A 27606-nucleotide genomic window follows, 5' to 3' on the forward strand; every position below is an offset into this window, starting at 1 on the left:
TAACCACTTTACTTACACTCCCCGCCCATACATCTGCCCTTCTGCCTGACAGTTTGTAGTATACATAGATAGTTTCTGATTTCTTGAACGATAAAAAACGACAATCTGGTGCTGAGAACTCGCTAACCGCTTTCCCCCGAACCAGGAGCACTGTGGAAACAAAACACAGAGTTAGGAAGAGGTAAGCCTTTTTCACCTTTTACACCCCACCAAGTTTAGACATGTAGGATCTGCAGTGCCAGGGCAGTTTCCCCAATTCTTTTGTGTGTGGGCAAAGTCGATATTCACGAAATATGAAAGTATACACGAATATATACATTTTATTGTGCAATGTAAATTGTTATTCTTTCAAGGAAAATACCCCTGCCCTTAATAACGGATTGGTGGGTAACTTCATGTCTGGTTCCCACACACTGGTTTTAACACTTGTGGTCAGTGTCACCTGTTTGTCTGTTGCTTGGCCATATAATTGGACAAGTTAATGCATGCTCAACATACTTCAATAACGCAAAAAAAAAAATGAAACAAGTTTAGTGAAAATGCACTTTCGGTATTTTAATTCAGCGAGCGAGTTATTCTCCACTTTCGATTTTGGGGAAAGAGGAAACGTCCGGTCCTAGCCTGGCTCTCCGCTCGGGCTTAAACTGAACTTAGACGTTACCAGTTCATTCTCAAGCTTTGGTGGTCGTCATTGTTAAGAGCGCAGAAACGCACAGTTTGTCAGAACAGCTCGACAATAACGTCTAAGCGGGATTAGGGTTGTGGGCAACCTGAACTATCTGCTCACCGTCGAGTTTTTTATAGCCCACAGCCGAAAAGCTAAACACAGGGTCACGATGGCTAACGCTAAGCTAGGTTAACGTTCACAAGCGTAACGACGCCGGCCGGCGGCTAACTGGCGGCTAACATCGGCTAACGCTATCTGCGACTCGTTAGCAACGATCCGTTAGCAAGGCCGGGGAGGGGGGGGGGGTCGCCAACACAAGGCTACGTCTGGGAAAAAAACGTATCCAACTGAAACCTAAACACGACCGTAGTTTTGGAGCCGCACTCCCCCGCTCCCTCCCCCCTCGTCCGCAGGCAGTTATCTGGGTGAGTTGTCGCCTAGATCGACTGGCAACAGGTCAAAGATAAGGCGCATTTTATGGCTAGCTAGAATCCAATGACCGTTGGTGCGGGTGGGGGGGGAGGGAGCATCCTTCAAGTCGCCACAAAGCCAGTTATCAGAAAACAACTTACTACTGCACTCCTCGTCGGCGCATCTTTTCAGGTCGGAGAACCTCTTGTCCAACGCCGCGGTTGAAATGAAATTGAACAGAAGCAGTAAAAAGCCCTTTCGGTAAAAAGCCTTCGCTGCCATGCTGGCAGTCGCGTTGACCGGGTCGGTGCGGTTTGAGCACGAGCGCTGGGGAGGAGAAGAGCAAGCGCGGACACGTCAGCACATCCAGCGGCGGGGTGTTCCTTTACGTCGATCATATGGCGCCGACCCAGTCCGGAGGTGTGAGGAAAACCATCTCGGAGAGGGGGGGGGGGGCCGCAGCGGGACCGAGGGATCAATAAGCCCTGTAATCCTATCGTGCGAGTCTTGACGCCAGTATTCCCCTTTTTTTTATTCCGCTCTGCTACAAAGAGATTAAATGGCTCCGTTTTCGATTCCCTGGTCTTATTCCCGTTGACGTGTTGGATTTCTACCCCGTAATGCTGTTTCTTCCAGCAGCGCACCCCCCCCACACACCGTTCCCGCAGACACTGGGCAACAAAGTTACACAGCCAGATAAACATATTGTAGCGAATTCGGAATTCGCTACAATATCTTGAAAATACAAGTTATGGATAAGTTATGAATAGCGTATTACCAGTTATGAGTGCTCATTGGTGATGCTGCGAGACGCCACCCCCCCAAATCCAAATTAACAATCAATGTGTTTGTAATACACATGAAAGTAAACCAACCTTGTGCAAGTGTGCGTGCAGGTTGTTTACATGTAAACACAGTAGGTAGAATTTACAAACCAGCCAATGTGTTGTCACGTGGGTTCATGGCAGCTTTTCTCCCACACTGCATGTTCAGTCCATTAGTGTTTTCGCTTGACATTTATCTCATGTTGCTGTGTACAGCTGAATTATGCGTTATGACCCCCCCCCCGTGATCTCTTTCTATTTATAGCCCATATTCTCTTTGCTGTATCCAATCATCCAAAGATCAGATTTCTCCACAGGGAATATCGAAGTTCGCTAATGCAATTCGTCGACTACACTCTAATCTAAATCCACAAAATCCACTGAAAATCCACGATAAAATGGCCTTCACTGCCAGCCTGTGTAAAAAAAGGTTTGCGAGTTGGCCAGTATATTTTATGTAAGTTTATATAAAATTCATACTGTTTTATTCCAAAGCACCATACTGGAGTTACTGGGCTTTGAAGAGAGAGAAAAAATCCCCCTTGAAATAATAAAACACATGTTTTTCCTGTGTTCTTACACAGTCCAATGGATATTTGTGAACATGCACAACTTTCTCGATGCAAAAACCAAAACAAACAAACAAACACACAAACAAACAAACAACTCTCCCCAGGAACCTGATAAACTGTCATTTGTGTGACTATTAGCCAACATTTGGAGCTGTTCTACTGCAAGTTTGCATGCACACAATATTCTCCATAACTACTGATGCTCCCCTGGGTATCTTACATGCATATGCACAATAGTTTTTGATATCACGCTGAAAACTGATCTGATGCCGGCCATGAAAACCCATCAGTTAACTGGATAAGATGTACACATGATTTATCATCCCATCATAACTAATTGATTATGTAATTTTGTATCGTGTTAATACAGTATGTCTCAACAGAGGGGAAAATAAAAGGCAACGAAAGGAGAGCAAGCAGGAAGATTGTGCGGAAAATAAAGGCAGATTTTATTATTCTAACAGCCTAATAACTGAAGCGGGTCCATACTGGACCTGATGACATGGGGAGTGTAAGTGTTAGTTCTCTGGCCCTGGCTTTCATCCCCGATTTTGATAGGACTTTCCATAGGGATAATTTCCATTTATTCAAAAATAAAACACGGGTTGAGGAGAAATTAAATAGCAGTTTGCCAAAAAAATAAATGAACAAAACGACTTAACCTTAATTAAATACCAGTTATTAAGGTAGATCTTGAAATTCCTGTCTTGAAAACACCCACCGGAGCTGGCCACTGGGAGATTTTGTGGGAAGGGATGTTCTACCATTTTAAGGTATTGTGGCGAATTCGGGGGACAACGCAACCACGGGAACTGCCGCGGCCGGGAAGCGAACCCGTGTCGCTCGCACCACAGGAGACATCGCTAACCGTTCGACTAAAGGCTCAGACCCGCAAGCCAGCGGCCAGCGTGTCTTCTTATCCATGCACGTTACAGTATTAAAGCAGCGGCCTCCCCTTTTCTAATAATGAATGTTTCTATGGATTACTTTGGTTGTCCGGTACAAAGAGAATTACAGTGACGCAGTTGGCTTGACATTTAAGCATTTCCTTTGAGATGAACAAACACATTTTGGCGGTGTTTATGCAGGCTCAATAATAACCCATGCCATTCCGCTTATCCTGCTCTCAGGATGCTGGAGCCTATACTATCCCGGCAGGCGGGGAGATACCCTGGCCAGGCCATCATAGGGCCGAGAGAGAGACACACACACACACACACACACACACACACACACACACACACACACACACACACACACACACACACACACACACACACACACACACACACACACTTTAGTATGGCCGATTCACCTTTGAGCTGTGGGAGGAAACCGGAGCAAACCCACGGAGAACATGCAAACTCCACATGGAAGACGACCCGGGACGACCCCCAAGAGTTTGACCACCCCGGGACTCGAACCCAGGACCTTCTCGCTGTGAGGCGGCCGTGCTAACCTGTGAGGCGGCCGTGCCGCCATGCTCAATAATCTAGGTAAGAAAATCAAAGAAGTGTAAACTACTAATAAGACACGTTAGCCCCTAGTTAACGGGTCTGACCCTTCAGCCGAGCGGTTAGTGATGTCGCCTTGTGGTGCAGTACACCTCGTACGAATCCCGCACCGGGCAAGAAAATAACCGGTTACACAAGGTTGAATCAGTTCACCTGGACACGACGTTTATTGACAGAAACGCTTCATCACTCGCCTACTTGACCTCTTCAGTCTAAACTGACCGCAGGCGTCCCCACCCTTACAAACAATACAGCGGCACAACGACCGAAACCAACGACCAGTTGCGTCTGCAGATATGGGCGTGACCGTTAACTAGAGTTTCAGTGGCCATGTGTCCTATTCACAGAGGACTTGGGGGGGAATTCCCAATCGCATTGTAAAATGGCGACAGATGAATGGGAGGCTAAGGGTACACAGCACTCGGGGTGGTTTAGTCTGGTAAAACAGGAATAACGTATTGAGCCTTGTGTCATCCGCATAGCAGTGAAAGATGATATTGTAATGCTTTATCATGTTACCAAACAGAATAATAGTGATAATAATAATGCCATTTATTTATCAGAATCATCCTTTTATTGAGTGGCTTTATTGGCCAAGTATATTTTCACATAAAGGAATTTAGCTTGGCGGTTGCTTGTGTACTTGTCAAAGACATAATAAAAATAATAAAACACAATAGAAGTATATAAAACAGTAGATAGAAAAAAGACAATATACATATATAAAAATAGAATATAAACAACCCCCCCCAAAAAAAGAAAAAAATAGAATAAGCAAAAAACATTAGAACAAAGAAAAACACAAGAGAAAATGACACCGATAGACAAATAAAGAGTTGGGAACATGGGGGTGACAGAGCTGAAGACCAAGGGTCAAAGAGAAAAGGCAATTCTATGAAAGTGGGGTTTTAGAAGAGATTTAAAAGACACCCCTGAGTTCACTAATCTGATCTCCGTTCGGAGATCGGTCCAGAGCTCTGGGGCCCTGACCGAGAAAGCGCAGTCACCCTTGGTCTTTAATCTGGATTGGGGTTGGCAGGGACACACGGCTGCAGCTAATAACATTGATAATGGCTCTGTTGGACGTAGGCATGCCAGAGAACCAGCAGCACTATTGAGAGGGCTGACTCTGTCTGTCTGTCTGTCAATGCTGATAGGTGTGCTGGTACACCGAAATCAAACAGGTCCATTTATTAATGTCATTACCTGCACTTTTTTTCCTGCTATGCCAACATCACAAAGTACCCAGACCAGCCTGCCATGTTTTTAACCTTTACATGGCTTTTAACCTGTAGATGTCAGCAAACTCAGATGATCTAGTGTTTAGAAGGGGTGGGGTGGGGTCTCTGTACTGTGAAGTTCTATGAAATGTGAGGAGCATATTTAGAGAGGATAGGGCCAAGAAAACTTCCTTGGGCAATGCCAATTCATATCAAATGTTCATAATGCTTGATCACCCAAACTGATGAAGAATTCCCATATGGCCTAGCGCTGGGATGGGCAACATGATCCAGAGAGGGCCCGTGTGGGTGCAGGTCTTTGTTCCAACCGGGCAGTTACACACCTGATTCTCCTAGTCAACGAATAGCCTTTGTTGAGGACCTTAATTTGTAGACTCAGGTGTGTAAGTGCTTGTTCGGAACAAAGACCTGCACCCACATCGCCCCTTTCTAGATCATGTTGCCCAAGCGGTTAGGATTCCCGGCTTTCACCCAGGCGGCTCAGGTTTTACTCCTGGTATGGAAACATTAATCTTGGTGGCAGGAGTTAGACGATAAGAAGCTGACCAGTAATTGAAAGATTGCTGGTTCGATCCTTAGTCTCCCAGGTGTTATATCTATGGTGCCCACCATATTGGCCAAAGTGCCCACTGGACCCCAAAATGTGCTCCAGAAGTACCTCCCTGTTATTTGTAGGGAACATTGTGTGTATAGATAGGTATGCAAAAAGATAATTTTCAGCTGGCCTTGTGTAAAACTGACAAAGTTCTTTAAAAAAAAACTGTCTCCCAGTTACATAGACGTGAAACCAATTAGGGATAGTGTTAGAGAGACCAACCCATTGCTTTAGTATTGGCTATTTGATTTCCCGACAGGCAGGACCCAGACTGTGAGAATAGGTAAAACATACTCATCCATATGGTAGTATGTAAGGGCACATGCGGGTATCCGTTATTTCATGTGACTAGAGTGACAAACAAGTGTGGCAAGTAGCACAAGGCCATATAACCAGGACATAACATCAGTAGAAGATAATCTTGTTTATGCCCAAAAGTATGATAAGTGACATTCCATCATGTAAGTGTAACCATTATTATGCAGAAAACAGTAGCTGCAGTAGTAGTAGCATATCAAGACAACCATTAGACTGTCAAAGGGGGAGGACTGAAGACATCCTAACATCATCCTTACATCGATAGAGAGGCCAACGCGTCCTGATCAACAAGGTCCCTGATTAACAGCAGGACATTAACTGACGCAAGTAGATTGTTCACTAGATTTGTAAATGGTATAAAGACAGGGAGGCTTTTGTCTGATTTTCAGTCACTCCGCAGACCTGACTCAGACTTTGTTTATTCGTCAATAAAAGTCTTATTTTGAAGGATCCTCGTCTCATTGAGTTTTTTTGCAAGTTCTCTGTATCACTGGCCACCACATCCACATTAGTTCTTAGAACAGGCGTGCCTCAGGGCTGCTGTCTCAGTCCCCTATTGTACAGTCTGTTTACACATAACCATGTTGCCAAATATGACAACAGCATCATTAAATTTGTAGATGACACCACAGTGATTGGACTAATAAACGGCTGTGACGAGAGGCCCTATAGGAGGGAGGGAAGTAGAAGATTTAACCATACGCTGCTATGATAACACCCTCTATCTAAATGTCAGCAAGACAAAATAAATCATTGTTGACTTTAGAAAGATCAGAGAAAATCACATTCCTATTTCCATCAATGTTTCATCTGTTGAAATTGTGGACAGTTTTAGATTTCTCAGTTTATACATCACAGACACCCTCACATGGTCTCTCAACACCAACTGCATCCTCAAGAAGGCAAAACTCTTATGGACATTTATGGCAGTACCATGGAGAGTATCTTGACAGTGTGGCCTGGCAACCTGACTGCTCAGGACTGCAGACCGCTTCAAAGGACTGTAAAGACAGCAGCAAAGGTCATTGGTATGGAACTACCACAACTTCATAATATTTAAACCACTAGCTACAAAAGGAAAACCCAAAACATCATTAATGACACCAGCCACCCAGCTCATGTTGTTCTCACGCCTTCCGTCTAAAGAATGTTAATGGAGCATCAATTCATACACCACCTGCCTCAGTAATAGTTTCCTTCCACAGTCAGGTTGCTGAACAGCTGACCCACCTGTTGCGTTATTGTGTACTTTTCTATATTGTGTATATAATGTATGAATTCTGTGTACATAGTCTGGTGTGTCCTTGTGCCCTTTGTTCTTGTGTCCTGTGTGTTAAGGCAGAGAGCCAGAGCATAAGAATTTCATTGTATTCCAATACACATGATAATAAAGTTGAACTTAAACCAAGTTGTATTGAATACAGCACTCAGATCTAAAAGGTTGAGATAAGTGGCGTTATTTGCACCAACAGCAAATCTGATTATTATCTACTTTTAGTAAAGCAGTCACAGTATTATACTAAAGTAGGCTTGGATGGCTGATTGAAAGTCTTCTAAATGTAGGCCTACAGATACTATTGCAAAGCAAATACCCTCTGTCTTATTGAACAGCTATAGACTGCTCAATGGAAACAGAAGTGAGACTGTAGTAAACAAAGATAGTAATTGAGGCAACATCATGGATTCAAATGGATGAATAATGCTAACTGATAAATCTCCCACTGTTTCGGGTCCAATTTGGCCTGTGTGACTCACTCTGACGGCGTTACGGTTGTCAAATTCAAGGTTTTGTCATCTGGATTACTTTTTATTTTTGTGCAAATCAGCCGGCGGTAACGCTTCCTGTTCAACCTTGCAACGACAACGGAAAGCAGCGAAGAAGAACGGTAAGTTTGTCCCGCCTCTTCCGCCCGCTGCGGAGACGGATTCCAGTTGATCACATGTGCTGGAGCCGTGGCGTCGACGTTTAAATTCATCACCGTCCGACTAGCTAGCTTCTGCGTTTGACTGAACCATTGCGGTAACGTAACTTAAAATAGAAATTAAACATCGACCCATAGTTAGAAAATAAATCCCGATATCAATCAAGCCGTATTTGCAATTCCACGAAACGACGGAAAATACGACTAGGAATCGTCTAGTATTAAACTCTAACCCTGTGTGATACCGGTAGCCACAGACGATGGAGCGTTTTCATAGAGGTTACGTTCGAAGCCATGTTTCGCATTTCCTGAGGAGCGTTTGATTGGTTGTAGTCATTTCCGGTGCATGAACTGCAGCGAGGTTTTATCAGGGGTAACGAAAAGTCACGCACGCCATACGATTTAGTTGAAGCGTGCACCGAAGGGGGGGGGGGCATGTAGGCTATGTCTTTGATCGGTTGCTACATTAAGACTTTTAGCAGTAGGTGATTTTCACCATAGATTCTGAGAGGGGAGTGTATAGTAGGTCGCAGTATCACGAGGAGGCAAGATATAAGTTTACTGGTTTAATAGAGAACGACTGGTACATGGGTACACTACGATCAGATGCGCTGTCACTACACTGAATGCCCTCTAGCGGCAACGTGGCATTTATAGGCCACTGTATTAATGCGAACAATAAAGTAGTCCCACAACACATCTCCTTTCCTTTGAGTCTTTGAGACAGTGCTTTCTATATGAACATATTGTAAGGAAACCTTTTGTTAAAGTTAACAATAAAGTAGTCCCACAACACAGGGAGGTTGACTTGGTGTAAGAACTCTTACCCTGGATGACAGCATTGATGAGCTTTTAATTAATTGTGTCGCATTACAGTTAATGTCATGTTGTTGAGTTTATTGCTTCTTGCGCGGCTATAGCCCTGTTTTCTATAACATGTTTTGTGTTCTGTTTTTGTAATGAGTGTATTCTTTGCTTCAGAGATTTAGTTTTTATGAAACCCGAGCACCTGAAAAATGTTTTCATCTGCCCTCTCTCTCTCTCTCTCTCTCTCTCTCTCTCTCTCTCTCTCTCTCTCTCTCTCTCTCTCTCTCTCTCTCTCTCTCTCTCTCTCTGTGTCTGTCTGTCTGTCTGTCTGTCTGTCTCTCTGTTCAAGTCTGAAGTCTTGGATCTGATGAAAGACATGCTTATTTTCTTCCAACAGAACACTGGGGCTCCTGATCTGGCCCGTTGGTAAACAGTGTTCCACTTGTGTGAAGCTGATCATGGATGATGGTGACCCAACAACAGAACTCGGGCTCCATCGGGAGTTGGATGAAGAGGACTCCTCAGATGATAACTTACAAAAAGAAAAACTGAAGCTGCCAAATCCAATATATGTTGGTGAGATATGTCTTTTGCCTTTTCTTACATCTTGAGTTCTTCGGCCATACATTCACCCATCTGCCCAGTTATCTATTGAGAGCTGTCACTATAGGGATGGGCTCGGGCACATAGTTGAATTGTGGATACATCACAGATCTTTAAGATTCTGTACTGATGTGTAAAATTCAATAATTGGACCTTAAAATTCTGCCATGGAGTATGACAATATTAATATAGAAAATAGGTTGCCCTGTCAATAGAAAATTTAATCAATTCATCTGGACACATCGTTTATTGAAAGAAATGTTTCATTACTCATCTAAGAGACTGCATTACTCATCTAAGTGACTGCATTACTCATCTAAGTGACTGCATATTGCCGTGTCCATTAACTAGAGTTAGAATGGCGATGTGTACTATTCACAGAGGATCGGGGACTGTTTGCAATCACAGCATTGTAAGATGGTGATCGATGTACTCTTAGTGGGGGCCTAAGAGTCACGTCAATGTGCGTATGAAACTGATTGTTGTTTTGATGCATGCTCGATAATCCAGGTAAAGAAAATCAAAGAAGGTTGAATCAGTTCATCTGGGTACAACGTTTATTGACACATGCATTTCACCACCAAACCAAGTGACATCCTCAGTCCAAACTGACTGCAGGTATCCCCACCCCTTATAAACACTACAGTACAATACAGTGGCATAACGACCGAAACCAACGACTGGTGTCATATGCAAATATGGGTGCGACCATTAACTAGAAAGTCTAGGCAAAAAGGAATTCATGGGAGAGCTGCATGGTGCAAACCACTTCTGACTAAGAGAAATGTTAGCACTCGTCTCACATTTGCAAAAAAGCACATCGATGACTGCCAAGCCTTTTGGGATAATCAGGTCCAGAGTGCTCGGAAGGTCAAACAAGTGTGATGAGGGTGCTCTTTGCAGCTATTGCAACTATTCCCCAATCCTCTGTGAATAGTACACATGGCCATTGTACATATGAAACCGATCGTTGTTTCGGTCATTATGCAACTATATTGTTTATAAGGGGGGGGGGGGGTACCTGCAGTCAGTTTAGACTGAAGAGGTCACTTAGATGAGTGATGAAATGTTTCTCTCAATAAACGTTGTGTCCAGATGTACTGATTCATCTTTCTGTGATTGCATCACTGAGCATGCATAAAGACATTAGTTGCCCTATGTTCTTCAAACTCATAAGCAGTAAACTGGTTGAAAAAAAAAAATCGGTGTATTGAAATCAGATGTTGTGCTGCATCGTTTTTTTCTTTTAATAATTGTCGTCTTCTGAGTCAAAATCAGACCATGAAGTGGTCTCTCAGCTCGTGCAATACATCTGTGACAAAGAATAGAAAATGATCCTGCATGCTTGGGTTTTTAAGCTGCCAGGATGCACACACATCTCGACTGTCTTTGTTTCCTTGACACTTGGTCCAGGTGGTCGCCTGTGTAAAGTTGAAAACCTCGCTGTTGGCTTTCTGGGCACTTCTAGGAACTGGACCAATATACCTACAAATTTATATTAATATGTATACATACTCCTGTTTGCCCACTTTGTTTGACCTCTGAAAGGCTACTTTCTACTTTAATCCACACGTGGCCTCTAGTCATGACTGTTATAGCTGTTTTTTGGCATTGTCCTGCTGAATTGTAATTTGAATCCTTTACTATTCTTACTTGACTCACTGCTGGTATTGGGCCCTTTCACTGTTTGCACTTGACAAGCACTCTTGACTATGATAGGTCAATGACACCTGTTTGTGGCATTGTCTATCTAATGTGTTATTTAAATCTCCTGTCGCTGTGCACTATTGATGAGGAAATTATTACTATTTGGTGCTCCAAGATGCCTGTTGGTTGACCCATGAACATACCTGCTAATTGCTGACTCTGTAGTAAGTCACTTTGGACAAAAGTGTCTTCTAAATGATGAAAAGAAAAAGTGACAGAACTCCCAGTTATTCTATGTATCCTTCTGTTAATTGACCAATCATTCGTTTAATTTATGTCCTTTTATGCATCCTTAGAGACTCCTAGGGAGACTGACTTTCACATGACCACAAGACTCTGTCTGCAGCAGATCAGAGAGGCTATGTTGCATCATCGATGGGTGGAGGCAGCAGAATATTTATCCAGTTTTGCCCAGACATTAGAAGAGACAAGTGGATCTAGTATGAGGCATGTTCCAGAGGTAAATCTCTATACAGATCATGCAAAGGGCAGCGTTTGAAAGCACCGTGTCCAGGTTTGGTTTCCACGTTCTTGTTGTGAGACGCTCTCTTACCAATAATGTTCCCAGATTATTTGGAGAATTGGCACTGAGATACTACACTATCATCCAAACACAAGGAGGGAAGACTACAGCAGCCTCTATGAACTGATGAAGCACTCGGGGGTTAAACATTACCTGATGGTAAATAACCAAATGGACTTCACTGCACCGTGCACACTTTTCATATCTTTTACTGTTAAGTCTGAAACTCTGTTTAGTAGAAACTCTGTTTCTACTTTATCATTTCAAGTATTGTGTCTTTTTTAGATCTGTATGGAGCATTCTTTCCATCTCATGGTGAATGGCCTGATTGATGAAGCGCAGCTTCAGTTGTCTATCGCAGAAAGTTGGAGGTATGGAAACCCGTCAGAAGAGCAAGCTCAGAGGACTGAACTGATGCAGGCCTACAGGAGTATGCTTGATTATATCACGTGGTGTGACAAAAAAGCCACACAGTACAACGCAGGTAAGCAGATACATAGCAAGGTAAAACCATTGAAGGTGTATATTATTTATTTGTATCGGTGACACTGGGGCAGTGCCAGCTCAGTTATATTGCAGTGCCACCTACAGGCCAGACCTTATTACTGCCATATAGAAGAGAGAGGCTGTCATAAACTGTCAAGGGTTAACCTGGACTAATGATTTCATTAGTCGACTGTAAACAGATTACCTTTGACTGCAGCTGACCTGTCAGCTGCGTTAAATGATGCAGATGTGGGTCCACCTGTATAAACTTCCTGGTACCAGCAACCAGGTCTGGCTCATGCCATTCTGCATATTCATTTACACCCCCCAGTTTTCAAATTGAGTACACATAGACAGGCTAAAAATGAGTGCTTACCTAAGTTACCGTCTCTTGAAAGTGAAACATCACCTCCAGTATCAACAGTGCTCTGCCCATTTCTCACCTTTGACAAATGCTCAGAAATGGGACGTTTTTGCTGCCAGCACAGACAAGAATGGGGAGTGGTTGGTGGGGATCAGCCTCTACTAGGGTCTGTAACAGTGTTAAGTTCCTGTTGAACTTGAATGACAAAAGATTGAGATGAATTTACTTTTCTTTAATGAGCATTTGTGAAAGGGACTATTTCTTCACTTTATAGAATTCCAGTCACAATGCAAGCCTGAAACATGTTAAAAAGGCACAACTAGCTAAACCTTATCCTTGATTGTTGATTATGTAGTCATGTATTTAATTTATGTGTACTGTATGTTGCGTCTTTAGTCATTCTAAATTGCTGACTTTTGTGTGATTGTCATGTCATTCCAGATGATCCAGATGCTTGTGAAACCCAAGAGATGAATATTTACTTCAGAAAATCCACCATTGGTCTGAAAGGAATCCTGAAAAATCCAGGCGTATGGGATCCCTTCATACTTAGTTATGTTAATGTAGGTACTCACTATAAGTCTGTGGAACAGTTAATTGACTTTGTGGAGTTTGGTGGATGTGGAGCATCTGTCCCGAGTTAGTCTAATGAACCAGTAAATTGCAAACAAAGACACACCAGAGACTGAGAGAGAGCTTACGCTGCAGAGACACGGATCCATATAGCTTTCTCTTAAACTAGACATTTAATTTTATGTTTTAGTCTGTGTTTTAAAAGTTTTGATCTCTGGTGTTTTTATTGTCTTTAAATAGGCTGTTGCACCCTAACCTACTGTCTATGTCTGTGTCTCTGTGCCAAAAAGCTCTGGCCGTGGCTCAGAGGTGCCAAATATTTATTGACAGCCCCCCCCCCCCACACACACACACACAGTCCCACTGTGGTCCTTACATTTTTTTTTAAGTTGGAAAAAAGGCCAACTCCGGAGAAGTAAAGAGTCCAGCCCCTCTCCAGGAATTTGGTACCAGAGCCCATGCTATGTGTGGAGGTGAGCCCAGCTATATCTAGTTGGTACTGCTGTAAATCCCACACCAGCTCAGTCTCCTTCCCTGCCAGAGAAGTGACATTCCACGTCCCGAGGACCAATCTGCGATGCCAGAAGTCGACACGCCCCGGTCCCTGCCTTGGCCTGCAGCCCGGCCTGCATTGCACCCTACCCTAATGCTCATCCTCACATGTGGGTCCACGGGGTGGTGGCTCCATGTTGTTTTTTTCGGGCTGGGCCCGACTTGGCCCCATGGGCAAAGGCCCGGCCACCAGACACTCACCGGCGAGCTCCCTTCCCAGGTCTGGCTCCAGGAGGGGGCCCCGGTTTCCCTTTTCCGGGCGAGGTGCTGTAGCTCTGCTGGTGTACTTTCATTGGGTTTCTTGGGAATCGCTCTTAGTCTGGCCCCTCCCCTGGAACCAATTTGCCTTGGGAGATCCTACCAGGAGCTGTTTCCCCCGACAACACAGCTCCCAGGATCACCGGGACACACAAACCCCCCCTCCACCATGTTAAGGTGGCGATTCTCGGAGGGGATCGTGAGATTGCAGGTACAAGCGGCTGAAATGAGTGTCCTCCGTAGGGTGTCTGGGCTCAGCCTTAGAGATAGGGTGGGGAGCTTGGAGTAGAGCCGCTGCTCCTACGCATCAAAAGGAGGCAGTTGAGATGGTTTGGGCATCTGATTAGGATGCCTCCTGGGTGCCTTTCTTTGGAGGTTTTCTGGGCACGTCCAACTGGGGGGAGACCTCGGGGTAGACCCAGAACTCGCTGGAGGGACTACATGTCCAATCTGGCCTGGGAACCCCTTGGGAGGAGTTGGAGGCGTTGCTGGGGACAGGGACGTCTGGAGTGCCCTACTTAGCTTTTACCATTGCGACCCGACCCCGGAGAAGCGGCTGATGATGAAATGAGATGAGATGAGATGAAGAAAAAAGGCATCCTGAATCAGTTTATTAAACCGCACACTTGTGTTTGACAGTAAATTCTTTATGCACCTTTTCGCTCAGTCTTCAAATCCAACAGGCTCTCTGTTCCCAAAACATTTCAGTGTATGTACAAACCCCAATTCCAATGAAGTTGGGATGTTGTGTAATACGTAAATAATAACAGAATACAATGATTTGCAAATCCTTTTCGACCTATATTCAGTTGAATACACTACAAAGACAAGCTATTTAATGTTCAAACTGATAAACTTTATTGGGTTTTTTTTTGCAAATATTCACTCATTTTGAATTGGATGCCTGCAACACATTCCAAAGAAACTGGGACAGGGGCATGTTCACCACTGTGTTACATCGCCTTTCCTTTTAACAACACTCAATAAGCGTTTGGGAACTGAGGACACTAATTGTTGAAGCTTTGTAGGTGGAATTCTTTCCCATTCTTGCTTGATGTACGACTTCAGTTGCTCAACAGTCCAGGGTCTCCATTGTCGTATTTTGCGCTTCATAATGCCCCACACATTTTCAATGGGAGACAGGTCTGGACTGCAGGCAGGCCAGTCTAGTACCCACACTCTTTTACTACGAAGCCATGCTGTTGTAACACGTGCAGAATGTGGCTTGGCATTGTCTTGCTGAAATAAGCAGGGACGTCCCTGAAAAAGACGTCGCTTGGATGGCAGCATATGTTGCTCCAAAACCTATATGTACCTTTCAGCATTAATGGTGCCTTCACAGATGTGCAAGTTACCCATGATGCCATGGGCACTAACACACCCCCATACCATCACAGATGCTGGCTTTTGGACTTTGTGCTGATAACAATCTGGATGGTCCTTTTCCTCTTTAGCCCGGAGGACACGACGTCCATGATTTCCAAAAACAATTTGAAATGTGGACTCGTCAGACCACAGCACACTTTTCCACTTTGCGTCAGTCCATCTCAGATGAGCTCGGGCCCAGAGAAGCGGGCGGCGTTTCTGGGTGTTGTTGATATATGGCTTTCACTTTGCATGGTAGAGTTTTAACTTGCACTTGTAGATGTAGCGCCGAACTGTGTTAACGGACGATGGTTTTCTGAAGTGTTCCTGAGCCCACGTGGTAATATCCTTTACAGAATGATGTCGGTTTTTAATGCAGTGCCGCCTGAGGGGTCGAAGGTCACAGGCATTCAATGTTGGTTTTCGGCCTTGCCGCTTACGTGCAGAGATTCCTCCGGATTCTCTGCATGTTGTGATGATATTATGGACTGTAGATGATGAAATCCCTAAATTCCTTGCAATTGTACGTTGAGAAACGTTGTTCTTAAACTGTTGGGACTATTTGCTCACGCAGTTGTTCACAAAGTGGTGAACCTCGCCCCATCCTTGCTTGTGAATGACTGAGCCTTTCAGGGATGCTCCTTTTATACCCAATCATGACACTCACCTGTTTCCAATTAACCTGTTCACCTGTGGAATGTTCCAAACAGGTGTTTTTTGAGCATTCCTCAACTTTCCCAGTCTTTTGTTGTCCCTGTCCCAGCTTCTGTGGAATGTGTTGCAGGCATCAAATTCAAAATGAGTGAATATTTGCAAAAAACAAAGTTTATCGGTTTGAACATTAAATATCTTGTCTTGGTAGTGTATTCAATTGAATATAGGTCGAAAAGGATTTGCAAGTCATTGTATTCTGTTTTTATTCACGTTTTACACAACGTCCCAACTTCATTGGAATTGGGGTTTGTAGTTTTATCTGTGAACTCCTGAAACCACTAAGCGAAGGAATTAATTTGGTAGTTTTTTTCTACTTCTCCTCGCTTAAAGATATTTTCACTCGTTTTGCTTCTGAAAGGCATCAATCTCAAAATGTCCGATCAGTATTGTTTTAAGTTTAATGGGAGTTGATGGACCTCTTTTTCTTAATTTTAACAGATGCTGGAATTCCACAATGATCATGACGGAGCCTTGGAGGTCTTGAATAACTATGCATATGATGACACTTTTCCTCAAAATCCGAATGCGCATATCTACCTGTACCGGTTCTTGAAGAAGCAGGGCGCTCCAGGGAAGAAGCTGATGAAAGTGTTGAAGGTACAACCGCCTTTGAAAGTCCGCTGGAGCTAAAAGCTTTCGGCTGAGTCTGTCGTGGTTAGCTCATTCAAACCATCACATCACTGCCCATTTTATGTATGGTTCAGTTTAGAGATGTGACAAATGTGTATTAAACCCCCCCCCCAAAAAAAAACAGCATGTTAAATGATCAGTTTGCTGTTCGGTCATGGAAGAACAGTCAAGTTGGATGTTTTTTTTTTGTGTTGGGAGTGTGTTTCAGTCCCATTCGCTTTAGTTTTTGTTTCTTTTTGCTTGTAGCTGTACGGTTAAGCACAGAAATTATACACGGATAAATGTGCAGTTAAATCTTTACTTATCTTTTCAACAGATCCTTCATAAAATGGTTCCCAGTCATGAGATGATGCTGGAGTACTTTTCTTTACTTCTCAAATCAGGTAAAGTCTTCAATTGTACATAAGAAGAATTTTGTATCAAAAGAAGTCATTTCACCATAGGAACAGAGTAACGTGTACACTTACAAAATGGTTACGAGCGAAGAGAATAAAATTACTTTCTAATATTTGAATAAAAGTTGATCATTGTAGTTAGAAGTTGTTAAAATATCACTTTATAAACCACTTTCTCCGTAGACGTTATGAGCATATTTGGTGGCATGGTGGCGCTGTTGCCTCACAGCAAGAAGGTCCTGGGTTCGAACCGTGGGGTTGGTCCAACCTTGGGGGTCATCCCAGGTCGTCCTCTGTGTGGAGTTTGCATATTCTCCCCGTGTCTGCGGTGGGTTTCTTCCGGGTGCTCCGGTTTCCCCCCACCATCAAAAAGACATGCATGTTAGGATTTATACTGTTGACTGTGCCCCTGACTGAGGCATGACAAGACGAACTGTAGTTGGTCCGCGGGTGCTGCACGGCAGCTGCCCACTGCTCCTAGCTACACAGCTAGGATGGGTTAAATGCAGAGCGTAATTTCCCTACAGGGATCAATAAGGTATCCATCCATCCATTATCCAAACCGCTTATCCTGCTCTCAGGGTCACGGGGATGCTGGAGCCTGTGTCTCCCTGCCTGGGCAGCAGGCAGGGAGACACCCTGGACAGGTCGCCAGGCCATCACAGGGCCCACACACACACACATTTACACCAAGGGACAATTTAGTAGGGCCGATTCACCTGACCTACATGTCTTTGGACTGTGGGAGGAAACCGGAGCACCCGGAGGAAACCCACGCAGACACGGGGAGAACATGCAAACTCCACACAGAGGATGACCCCCCAGGTTGGACTACCCCGGGGCTCAAACCCAGGACCTTCTTGCTGTGAGGCGACTGCGCTAACCACTGCACTACAGTGCCACCGTCAATAAAGTATTTCCCAAAAAAAAAAGAAAAAGAAAAAGCTTTTTTGAAATTTTTTTTTTAAGGAATGTACGTATATTTGAAAGGACCTCCTTGCCAGTCTTTTGTACTTCTTTGCTATGTACATCTGTCTCAATCAAATAAATTTTCTGTTGCATAATAAATAATAAATCATATGTCCCTGCAGAAACGGTAGACAATGTCCATGAGGCTTTAGGGGTCATTCTAGACATGCTGGACTACGCCTGCTGGAACAGCAGCTTGGATGTGTGGAACTGTCTGAAGACCGTTATTGACAATTTAAAGCTTCAGTATGTATGACACATTTTAATTACTTTTGCTTTCAAAAAGGTTGACATGGAAGTAATAAACGAGAGGGCTGCCTATTCTGTATGCATCCTCCTACTAGAGTAGGAGGATGCATACCAGTTCCTAGATCCTGACTGAAGGGTGGTGTGGAGCTTCTCCAAAAATATTTATAAACTGCTTATCAATGCTTTTTTTTCCACTTCAAAAGTAATGTATTCAAGATGACCTAAGACAGGGAATCCATTAAGCTTGGTGCACACTCTTTTCAACCCTAACCGATACTGAAAACGGGGCAGACCACAAGGACAGATTTCTTAGATTTTCTATCTCTCAGTTGCTTCTCAGAATGCACACACCAGACAATTTAGGCCAAGATGGAACATTATATATGAACTTCCCATGTTATTTTACTGAAGATCAATTAGTCCTGATTCTCAAAACCATTTTATTTTGGACCAGCTGTTTGTGGTAATGGATAGCCACCACCATTAAAAATCAAAGAAGAAAAGGCTTGTAGAAACTTGTGAGCTAATGTGACTTCGGAGCTAAACAAAGATGGAGGTTGACAGACACAACCTTTTGTGTGCATTGTCTGGTGAAAAAACATTTAAAAAACAATATTATTGTTTTGAGTCTCCAAATTTCAGTTTCCCAGCCCAGCGTAGTTATCATCGGCCATTGTGGGTTTCTGTTCCCCTCTCACACTACAGGATTTCCAGTTGTTAAAAAAACCATCATGACATTATCAGGGTGGCTGGGCCCCAACTGGCTTCAGAGTATATCGGGATACAATAAATACAACAAACTACAGGATCATCTGGGACGGTAAGGGTTCAGAGCAGTCTCAAATCAAGACCGTCCCTGATCCTCGAGAGGTAAATAGGGCCTAAATGTGGGGCAATTATCCTGTAGTGTGTACCAGGGTTTATGGTAACACTTTATATTAAGGTCTTTGTAATAAGTGTTAGTTAATGGGTAATAAGGCCTTCATAAGTTCTTATAAAATGCTTAACATTATGTTAATAAGGCTATAATAAGCATCAGTTAATAGATAATAAGACCCTTATAAATCGTAACTTTTGCATTTTGTGGACTATCAAATTCTTTTAGTAACTTAATCATGAGGGTCCTCAGATGCTGCGTGCAAAGTTTTATAGACTGGACCTACGAGTTTGAAAAAGTGGGTGTTGCATATTTCACAAGCACCACCTAGTGGCCGAAAATGTGTTTATGATGCGATATAATCTTAACACATAGTGGTGTTAATAATCATTTTTAAGGCCTTATAAAGGCCTTATTACCTATTAACTTATGCTTATTACAAGGACCTTAATATAAAGCGTTATGAACTTTCAGTTAAAACCCTAAAATAAGTCATATCCATATATCCTCTCAACGTCAAATAAACAGGATAATGCAGTTGGCTCATTTTTCTTTTAGTCTGAATGATCAAGATAATCAAACACAGTGGAGGTCTAACTTACTTTTCGTTTTGTAAATCAAAGTAGTTGAGATGCCTTCAGCTGGAAAAGACAAAGTTCACTGCCAGTATTTTATCTGTGATGGCTCTTAAAGGTGTGGCAGGCACACTGTGCACAGGGTGTATGTGTGTCCACTGAAAGAAAGATGTGGTCTCATATGATTAAAAACAAATTTGTGGCTGGGGAAATTTAAGAGCTTTTGATTTATTAAATTTCATTCTTTTATTTAAAAGGGACAACAATGCTAGTAGCAGTTAATTTGGAATGACAGCTCTGTAATAAAACTCAAATGAAAAGTTAACACTTGAATGACCAAGATTGTCATTAGGACCAATTTGGATTTTCAAAGTTTAATAACCTTGTGGGGAAAAAAAAGATACAGACCCGCCACTCCCCGAATGCTCCTAAAATTGCATATACAGTGCGTCCGGAAAGTATTTACACCCCTTCACTTTCCCCACATTTTGTTATGTTACAGTCTTATTCACAAATGGATTAAATTCCTTTTTTTTCTCATCAATCTACACACAATACCCCATAATGACAAAGTAAAAAAGGTTTTGTAGAAATTTTTGCAAATTTATTAAAAATAAAAAACTGAAATATTGCATGTACATAAGTATTCACACCCTTTACTCAGTACTTGGTTGAGGCACCCTTGACAGCGATTACAGCCTCAAGTCTTCTTGGGTAGGAAGCTACAAGCTTGGCACACCTATATTTGGGGTATTTCTCCCATTCTTCTCTGCAGACCCTCTCGAGCTCTTTAAGGTTAGATGGGGAGCGTCGCTGCACAGCTATTTTCAGGTCTTTCCAGAGATGTTCAATGGGGTTCAAGTCTGGGCTCTGGCTGGGCCACTCAAAGACATTCACAGACTTGTCCCGAAGCCACTCCTTTGTTGTCTTGGCTGTGTGCTTAGGGTCGTTGTCGTGTTGAAAGGTAAACCTTCACCCCAGTCTGAGGTCCTGAGCGCTCTGGAGCAGGTTTTCATCAAGGATCTCTCTGTACTTTGCTCCATTCATCTTTCCCTCGATCCTGACTAGTCTCCCAGTTCCTGCCGCTGAAAAACATCCCCACAGCATGATGCTGCCACCACCATGCTTCACTGTAGGGATGGTATTAGCAAGGTGATGAGAGGTGCCTGGTTTCCTCCAGACGTGACGTTTGGCATTCAGGCCAAAGAGTTCAATCTTGGTTTCATCAGACCAGAGAATCTTGTTTCTCATGGTCTTTGAGTCCTTTAGGTGCTTTCTGGCAAACTCCAAGCGGGCTGTCATGTGCCTTTTACTGAGCAGAGGCTTCTGTCTGGCCACTCTACCATAAAGGCCTGATTGGTGGAGTGCTGCAGAGATGGTTGTCCTTCTGGAAGGTTCTCCCATCTCCACAGAGGAACGCTGGAGCTCTGTCAGTGACCATCGGGTTCTAGGTCACCTCCCTGACCAAGGCCCTTCTCCCCCGATTGCTCAGTTTGGCTGAGCGGCCAGCTCTAGGAAGAGTTCTGGTGGATCCAAACTTCTTCCATTTACGAATGATAGAGACCACTCTGCTCTTCGGGACCTTCAAAGCTGTAGAAATTTTTTTGTACCCTTCCCCAGATCTGTGCCTCGATACAATCCTGTCTCGGAGGTCCACAGACAATTCCTTTGACTTCATGGCTTGGTTTCTGCTCTGACATGCACTGTCAACAGTGGGACCTTATATAGACAGGTGTGTGCCTTTCCAAATCATGTCCAGTCAATTGAATTTACTAGAGGTGGACTCCAATCAAGATGTAGAAACATCTCAAGGATGATCAGTGGAAACAGGATGAACCTGAGCTCAATTTTGAGTGTCATAGCAAAGGTTGTGAATACTTATGTACATGCAATATTTCAATTTTTTATTTTTAATAAATTTGCAAAAATTTCTACAAAACCTTTTTCACTTTGTCATTATGGGGTATTGTGTGTAGATCGATGAGAAAAAAAAAGGAATTTAATCCATTTTGGAATAAGGCTGTAACATAACAAAATGTGGGGAAAGTGAAGGGGTGTGAATACTTTCTGGGTGCACTGTATATGCATTAAAATTAGTTTTAGGTCAATTATACAAAAAAAAGTTATGATAACATCTCCCTAAAATGATCATGAGCTGTCCACGTCATGATTTATGACGTGTGTTGGTTGCGTCATTTTCTTTGCGAAGTTCATTGCTCTGTACTAGAAACACACTAGCATGCTCCAGCGCAGAGAAATAGTCTAAACTTGAGTTTTGATTATTGCCAACATGTCTGGATACAGACGCCGTTGACCACCCACTGTTGTTTTAGGTAGGAGTGATACCCCGGTCGTTCTAGTGTTTACCGAGTTAAGTGCTGCTACCTGTCCGCCTTTGGATGGTTGATACTTCATCATTGTTGCTAACTGTCACTGATGATGGACTGCTCAAAACCACATAGAACCCCGAACAAATTACATGGCACTATAAGTGACCCAATGCTCTGACCTCTTGTGGGGTGTCTATATTTGTTCAGGAGAAATTTGTAAGACAAATGTATAAGACAGAAGCCAAATGGATTCTGTTGAATGATCTACTTTGATTGAACTTCATGTCTGGACTGCTGTTTCTGTTTTGCCAACATCATTGAAGACCATCCTTCTGTATTATATTTCCATATAGGGATAAAGATTGGGAGGACATTATTTTACAAAAGACGGTGCCAAGAAAGGATTGGTGGCCTGCCCTGCACTTCACAAGCTTCCATGCCAGAAAAGATGCTGCGGAGAACCCAGAGTTGATGAGAGTGAAGACGTTACTTGCAGGAATCCTCTATCCTGGTTAGTAAGTGCACATGGCACCCTGTCAGTCTTCTGGATGCTCTGTGGTCTTAATTCAATGACACAACTAAGCCAGGTTTCCAGAAAGAAATATCCTATCTGGTGAATTGGCAAATATTCAAAATGCACAAAAAGAGCCTACGGGTCAGGTTTATTTGTATAGCCCAAAATCCCAAAGTAGTCCTGAAGGGCTTTACAATCAGTAGAATATATGACACCCCCTGTCCTTAGACTCTCGGCTCAAATGAGGAAAAACTCCACAGCAAAACCTTAGCAGGAAAAAAATGGGAGAACCCGAAGGATGAGCAACAGAGGAGGGATCCCTCCTCCAGGACAGATAGACATGCAATAGGTGTCAAACTATAATGTACCCCCAGAGATTACTCATAGAGCAAGGTGATATAGAATGTATACAGTTAATACAGGCATCTTTTGTTTAGTCATATTGACCAGGATTACTTCAAACTTTCACTCAGCTGCAGTGGCTATTAAAAAGTACTCTTAAAATTAGTTTAAAATAGTCCAAAAAATTCAACACCCACTTCTGAGATTTTACGAGTATATTTTGTTCATAGGCTTGTCTATAAAAAACATAGCTTCAACTTGTGAATTTAGTTAGGTATTAAATGGGATTACTCGAGGATGGTTGTTTGCCTGCCAAAGTTGCTGGTAAGCCCAGGGTGTCTGCGGCTCATTAAAAAGTTTTAAAATGTCTTAAATTCAATTTAACAAATATCAGGCTGTAAAAGTTATTAAACTCATATATTTTTTGATTTATGACTTCTTAATTTGAAAATTTTTATCCCTGCCAGGCGGATAGCCTGGAGGGAATTATGCATTTGGTGCGCACACGTGTGTTTGTGTGTCTGTCCGCGGCTAATCTCACATACTACTGAATTTATCAGCCTAAAATCTTTTTTGCACAGTTATGACAATATGATCAAGAGCCTTTTGTGGTTGTAGTGGTTCAAAAAGTTTGTTCTCGCTACCGCCGCTCCCTCTCTTCATTCACTCTCTAGCTGACTCGACCAACGCTGCTGTCCAAGTATATCCAGCTACAGCATGATCTACATGACACACCCACTTAAGTACATGACACACCCACTTTACTACATGACACACCCACTTGGTAAGGTTTAGTCAAGCAGAGTGAGATGGTTAGAGGTCATGGGGAATGTGTTGTGTAAGATGCTGTAAGGATAACAACATCGGGGAGGGGGGGTATTGTGTAGTGAAGTGGGTGTCACGTAGTAAAGTGGGTGTGCTCTGTTGTACTGCGATGCTGCAGCCCCTGCTCTCTGTCGCTGCCCGATCGAAGTCAACCGTGCGCATGTGCGACTCACATCTACAGTTGACTTGGATCAGATCAGGCGACATGATCAAAAATGATTAAGAATTGGGATAATCAAAAAAAAAACTAAAGTTACAAAGGAACAACTTCCTCTAGGTTGCAGTCAAAACAGGAAGTGTTGCATATTTTTGTTGCTCTCTGATCTAAGTCGGCTGTAGCTGTGAGTTGCGCATGTGTGAGTGTAAACGGTTAACTCAGCTTTATTATATTATGAAAATAAAGACAGGGTTTGGGTCAGACCAAAATGGTCGCCCAGCAAACCTTTTCTTTTTCGAAAGTTAAAAGTTCATATCAGACTTGGTCGCATTTGTAAGAGGGTCTGCCTAGGAGGCTGCACATCCACAGACTGACAGGCAGAATGTTTTATTAGATAGATTTTTTTAGCTTGAGCTCTGCATATTATCAACTTTTTCCCCATATTTCCCATTCAATCAACTTGAGCGTTGTGCAAGTCTTGTAACGGCAGGAAAAAACTGTTTTTTTCTGTCCATGTGTGTGTGTGTGTCTGTCCATTGCTAATCTCACATACTACTGGGGCTTTCAGCCTTATCATTTTTGTGCACAGTTATGACTGTATGATCAAGGACCTCTCATGGTTGCGGTGATTCAAAACCTTTGAAAAACCTGTTTTATACCACAACTGAGTGCTAACTCCTTAACTGGCTTTTTCGTCTAAGTCCGAGCACCAGAGAAGAGGAGATACACCTGGCGCTGGCGGAGATCTGCACCCTACTGAGTGCACTCCTCTAGTTTTGATCTAATTTCATTTATTAAATCTAGCAATACTCTGATGAAATACTTACATTGTGCTGAATCAAGTATACAGTACTTGACTTTACACTTAACTTTCAATACATGGACGAATAAGAGAGAAATACACAGATCAGCCAAAACATTAAAACCACTGACAGGTGAAATGAATAAAATGGATTATATCTTTACAGTGCCACCTGTCAAGGGGTGGGATATATTAGGCAGCAAGTGAACAGTCAGTTCTTGAAGTTGATGTGTTGGAAGCAGGAAAAATGGGCAAGCGTAAGGAGCTGAGCGACTTTGACAAGGGCCAAATTGTGATGGCTAGATGACTGGATTAGAGCATCTCCGAAACGGCAGGTTTTGTTGGGTGTTCCCACAATGCTTGGTATGCCTGGTCAGTAGTACCTACCAAAAATGGTCCATGGAGGGGCAACAGGGTCATGGGTGCCCAAGGCTCATTGATTCCCATGGGGAGAGAAGGCTAGTCCATCTGGTCTGATCCCACAGAAGAGCTACTGTAGCTCAAATTCCTGAAAAAGTTAACGTTGATTATGATAGACAGGTGTCACAACACACAGTGCATCACAGCTTGCTGTGTAGCCGCAGACCGGTCAGAGTACCTATGATGACCCCTGTTCATCACCAAAAGCCTCTACAATGGGCATGTGAGCTTCAAAACTGGACCATGGAGCAATGGAAGAAGGTGGCCTGGTCTGATGAATCGGATTATCTTGTACATCATGTAGACGGCTGGGTGTGTGTGTGTCATTTACCTGGCTGGGAAAGAGATGGCACCAGGATGCACTATGAGAAGAAGGCAAGCCAGCGGAGGCAGTGTGATGCTTTGGGCAATGTTCTGCTGGGAAACCTTGGGTTCTGGCATTAATGGGAAGACCAGGCACACTCCTTCATGGCAACACTATTCCCTGATGGCTGTGGCCTCTTTCAGCAGGATAATGCACCCTGCCAAATTGTTCAGGAATAGTTTGAGGTTTGATGATAAAGACTTCAAGGTTTTGCCTTGGGCTCCAAATTCCCAAGATCTCAATCCAATTGAACATCTGTGGGATGTGCTGGAAAAACAGGTCTGATCCATGGAGGCTCCACCTCGCAACTTACAGGACTTAAACGTAACGTCTTGGTGCCAGATACTGGAGGACGCCTTCAGAGGTCTTGTGGAGACCATGCCTCGACGAGTCAGAGCTGGTTTGGTGGCACGAGGGGGACTTACACAATATAAGCCAACTGGTTTTAATGTTTTGACTGATCGGTGTATATTTTGGAAAAAATTGAAAGGAAATTACTTTCCTCTTGTCAGTGTCTTAGTAGCATCAACCTATCAAATATCCAGAATGAATTGCGTGTACATTGCAGTAATCAATATCTATTTTGCTAATCAACTCTGTACTTTACCTCTGAATTGTCATTAGAAAATGACTTCAATATCTAGACTCTGAGCTTGTCACTGTTTGGGTCATTACTTTTTGTGCCCTGTACAGACTGTCAAAATTAGGTTGTACATTTATGTAGTCGGCTTTTACATTTATGTTATTGGCCTTACCAACGTAAATCTATATAAGACATTAAGTTGGCCCCTCTCAACAAATTATGGATAAATGGGTCAAATAAGGGCAAGAGTGCAGTGGTTTAGGATAATATTGTTTAGTCACACAAGAAGAAAATGAGATCAGGACCCCCACCCCCCATAGTAGAATACTGAAATTAGGTTCTCTTGGCTTCTTCAAGAATGTGTGGCACAAAGAATCTGAAAAAAGTATAAAATCGGTTGCAGATTTGCTTTCTTCTTCGTCATTGTGCTGTTTTGCAGTCCGATTCATCATCCTCCTTCTTTTTTTCTACAGATCATGCATGTTATTACACTGCCGGTGAGGTAACAAGTGGAGCAAGCACTTGCAAGACGAAGGGAGAAAATATCAAAGCATTGCCCCCGACGAAAATAAAAAAAAAAAACTCTTGAAATATAGAAAAAAATTTGCAATAATGAGGATGGTCAAGGCTTCTTGATGAAGTACACCCGTCCTACCAGGAGAGATGAACTTTAAGGAGTCTCGGGAACCACAGGCTTCACAAGAATATTTGATGAGGTACTGGATGAAAAGACTAAATGATGGAAACGACTAAATGATCGTTCTCTCGTGTGGTGAAAGGCTGCAAAAACGAAACGTCACCCAGGTGTTCTCCAGTCGCCCACTAGGTGAAGCTCATGTTTTGTCTTTCTGTTGCGTTAGGTTTATTCTTTTAGTTTTTTTGCAACTACCTCATTTTGACAGAAACACTTCGTAGCTCTGTCAGAGTAACGATGGCTGTGTTTCACTAAATGTTTTATGGAAACCCAAAGTCTTATTGTACCCTCAGCTGAACTTGGGACTGCATTATGGATGAGCTTTAAGGCTACTTATGAATTTACAACATGGACTGTAAGCAGCTTACCGTCTGGACTTTTTTTTTTTTTAGTTTTCTTACCATGTCAAAGTGCTCATTCAGGACTCGGCCTCCATCTGCCAGCGAGATGACTTGTGCATAAATGAAAGCTGGTCAGATGGACCACTGAGAAAGAGGCACCGTCAGGAATGTGAAAAGGAACAAAAACCGGACGTTCTCTAATCTGATTAAAGATGTACTGGAGAAGTTTGTCTAAACATGGAATCCGAATAAATATTAATTAATAATATTTTTTTAAGTGAGGTAATGAGTCGCCTTTATTTCAAGTGGCTAATAGTTTTTTTTTTTTTTAAATTGCTTACTCCTGTGGGAAGCGTTAACAAGGTTTGGAGTCAACAAACAGAATGTCCATCCATTAGCTGAACCGTTTATCCCATTCTCAAGGTCGCGGGGATGCTAGAGCCTATTCTAGCAGTCATTGGGCGGCAGGCGGGGAGACACCCTGGACAGGCCGCCAGGCCATCACAGGGCACAAACAATGTAC

At 43.0% G+C, this 27606-nt stretch overlaps 2 protein-coding genes across 7 annotated transcripts in view; one reads left to right on the forward strand and one right to left on the reverse strand.

Annotated features, from left to right (window-relative positions):
• Nucleotides 1–1407, reverse strand: part of mia3 (MIA SH3 domain ER export factor 3) — a 28900-nt gene extending 27493 nt beyond the window's left edge. For all 3 annotated transcript variants that reach the window (XM_056294018.1, XM_056294017.1, XM_056294016.1), the window contains exons 1-2: nucleotides 1240–1407; nucleotides 17–150 (exon numbers count right to left, since the gene is read on the reverse strand). In XM_056294018.1, the coding sequence (XP_056149993.1) occupies nucleotides 17–150; nucleotides 1240–1360 (255 nt within the window). In that variant the 5' untranslated portion in view covers nucleotides 1361–1407. The remainder of the gene's footprint in view (nucleotides 1–16; nucleotides 151–1239) is intronic.
• Nucleotides 126–27325, forward strand: taf1a (TATA box binding protein (TBP)-associated factor, RNA polymerase I, A). Of its 4 annotated transcripts, none has more exons than XM_056294022.1 (11): nucleotides 126–181; nucleotides 9269–9447; nucleotides 11478–11641; nucleotides 11750–11863; nucleotides 11990–12188; nucleotides 12996–13117; nucleotides 16455–16613; nucleotides 16963–17029; nucleotides 18133–18256; nucleotides 22395–22552; nucleotides 26522–27325. In XM_056294022.1, the coding sequence occupies exons 2-11, from the start codon at nucleotides 9330–9332 to the stop codon at nucleotides 26635–26637; spliced, it is 1341 nt and encodes a 446-aa protein (XP_056149997.1). In that variant the 5' UTR covers nucleotides 126–181; nucleotides 9269–9329; the 3' UTR covers nucleotides 26638–27325. The 4 variants fall into 4 exon arrangements, with proteins under 4 accessions (XP_056149997.1, XP_056149995.1, XP_056149996.1 ...); XM_056294020.1 differs by lacking the exon at nucleotides 126–181 and adding an exon at nucleotides 8069–8162; XM_056294021.1 differs by lacking the exon at nucleotides 126–181 and adding an exon at nucleotides 8104–8162 and having other exon boundaries at nucleotides 9221–9447.
• The last annotated feature ends 281 nt before the right edge of the window (nucleotides 27326–27606 follow it).

This window comes from Lampris incognitus, chromosome 15, assembly GCF_029633865.1.
Source record: "Lampris incognitus isolate fLamInc1 chromosome 15, fLamInc1.hap2, whole genome shotgun sequence".
In the NCBI taxonomy this organism is placed as follows: Eukaryota; Metazoa; Chordata; class Actinopteri; order Lampriformes; family Lampridae; genus Lampris; species Lampris incognitus.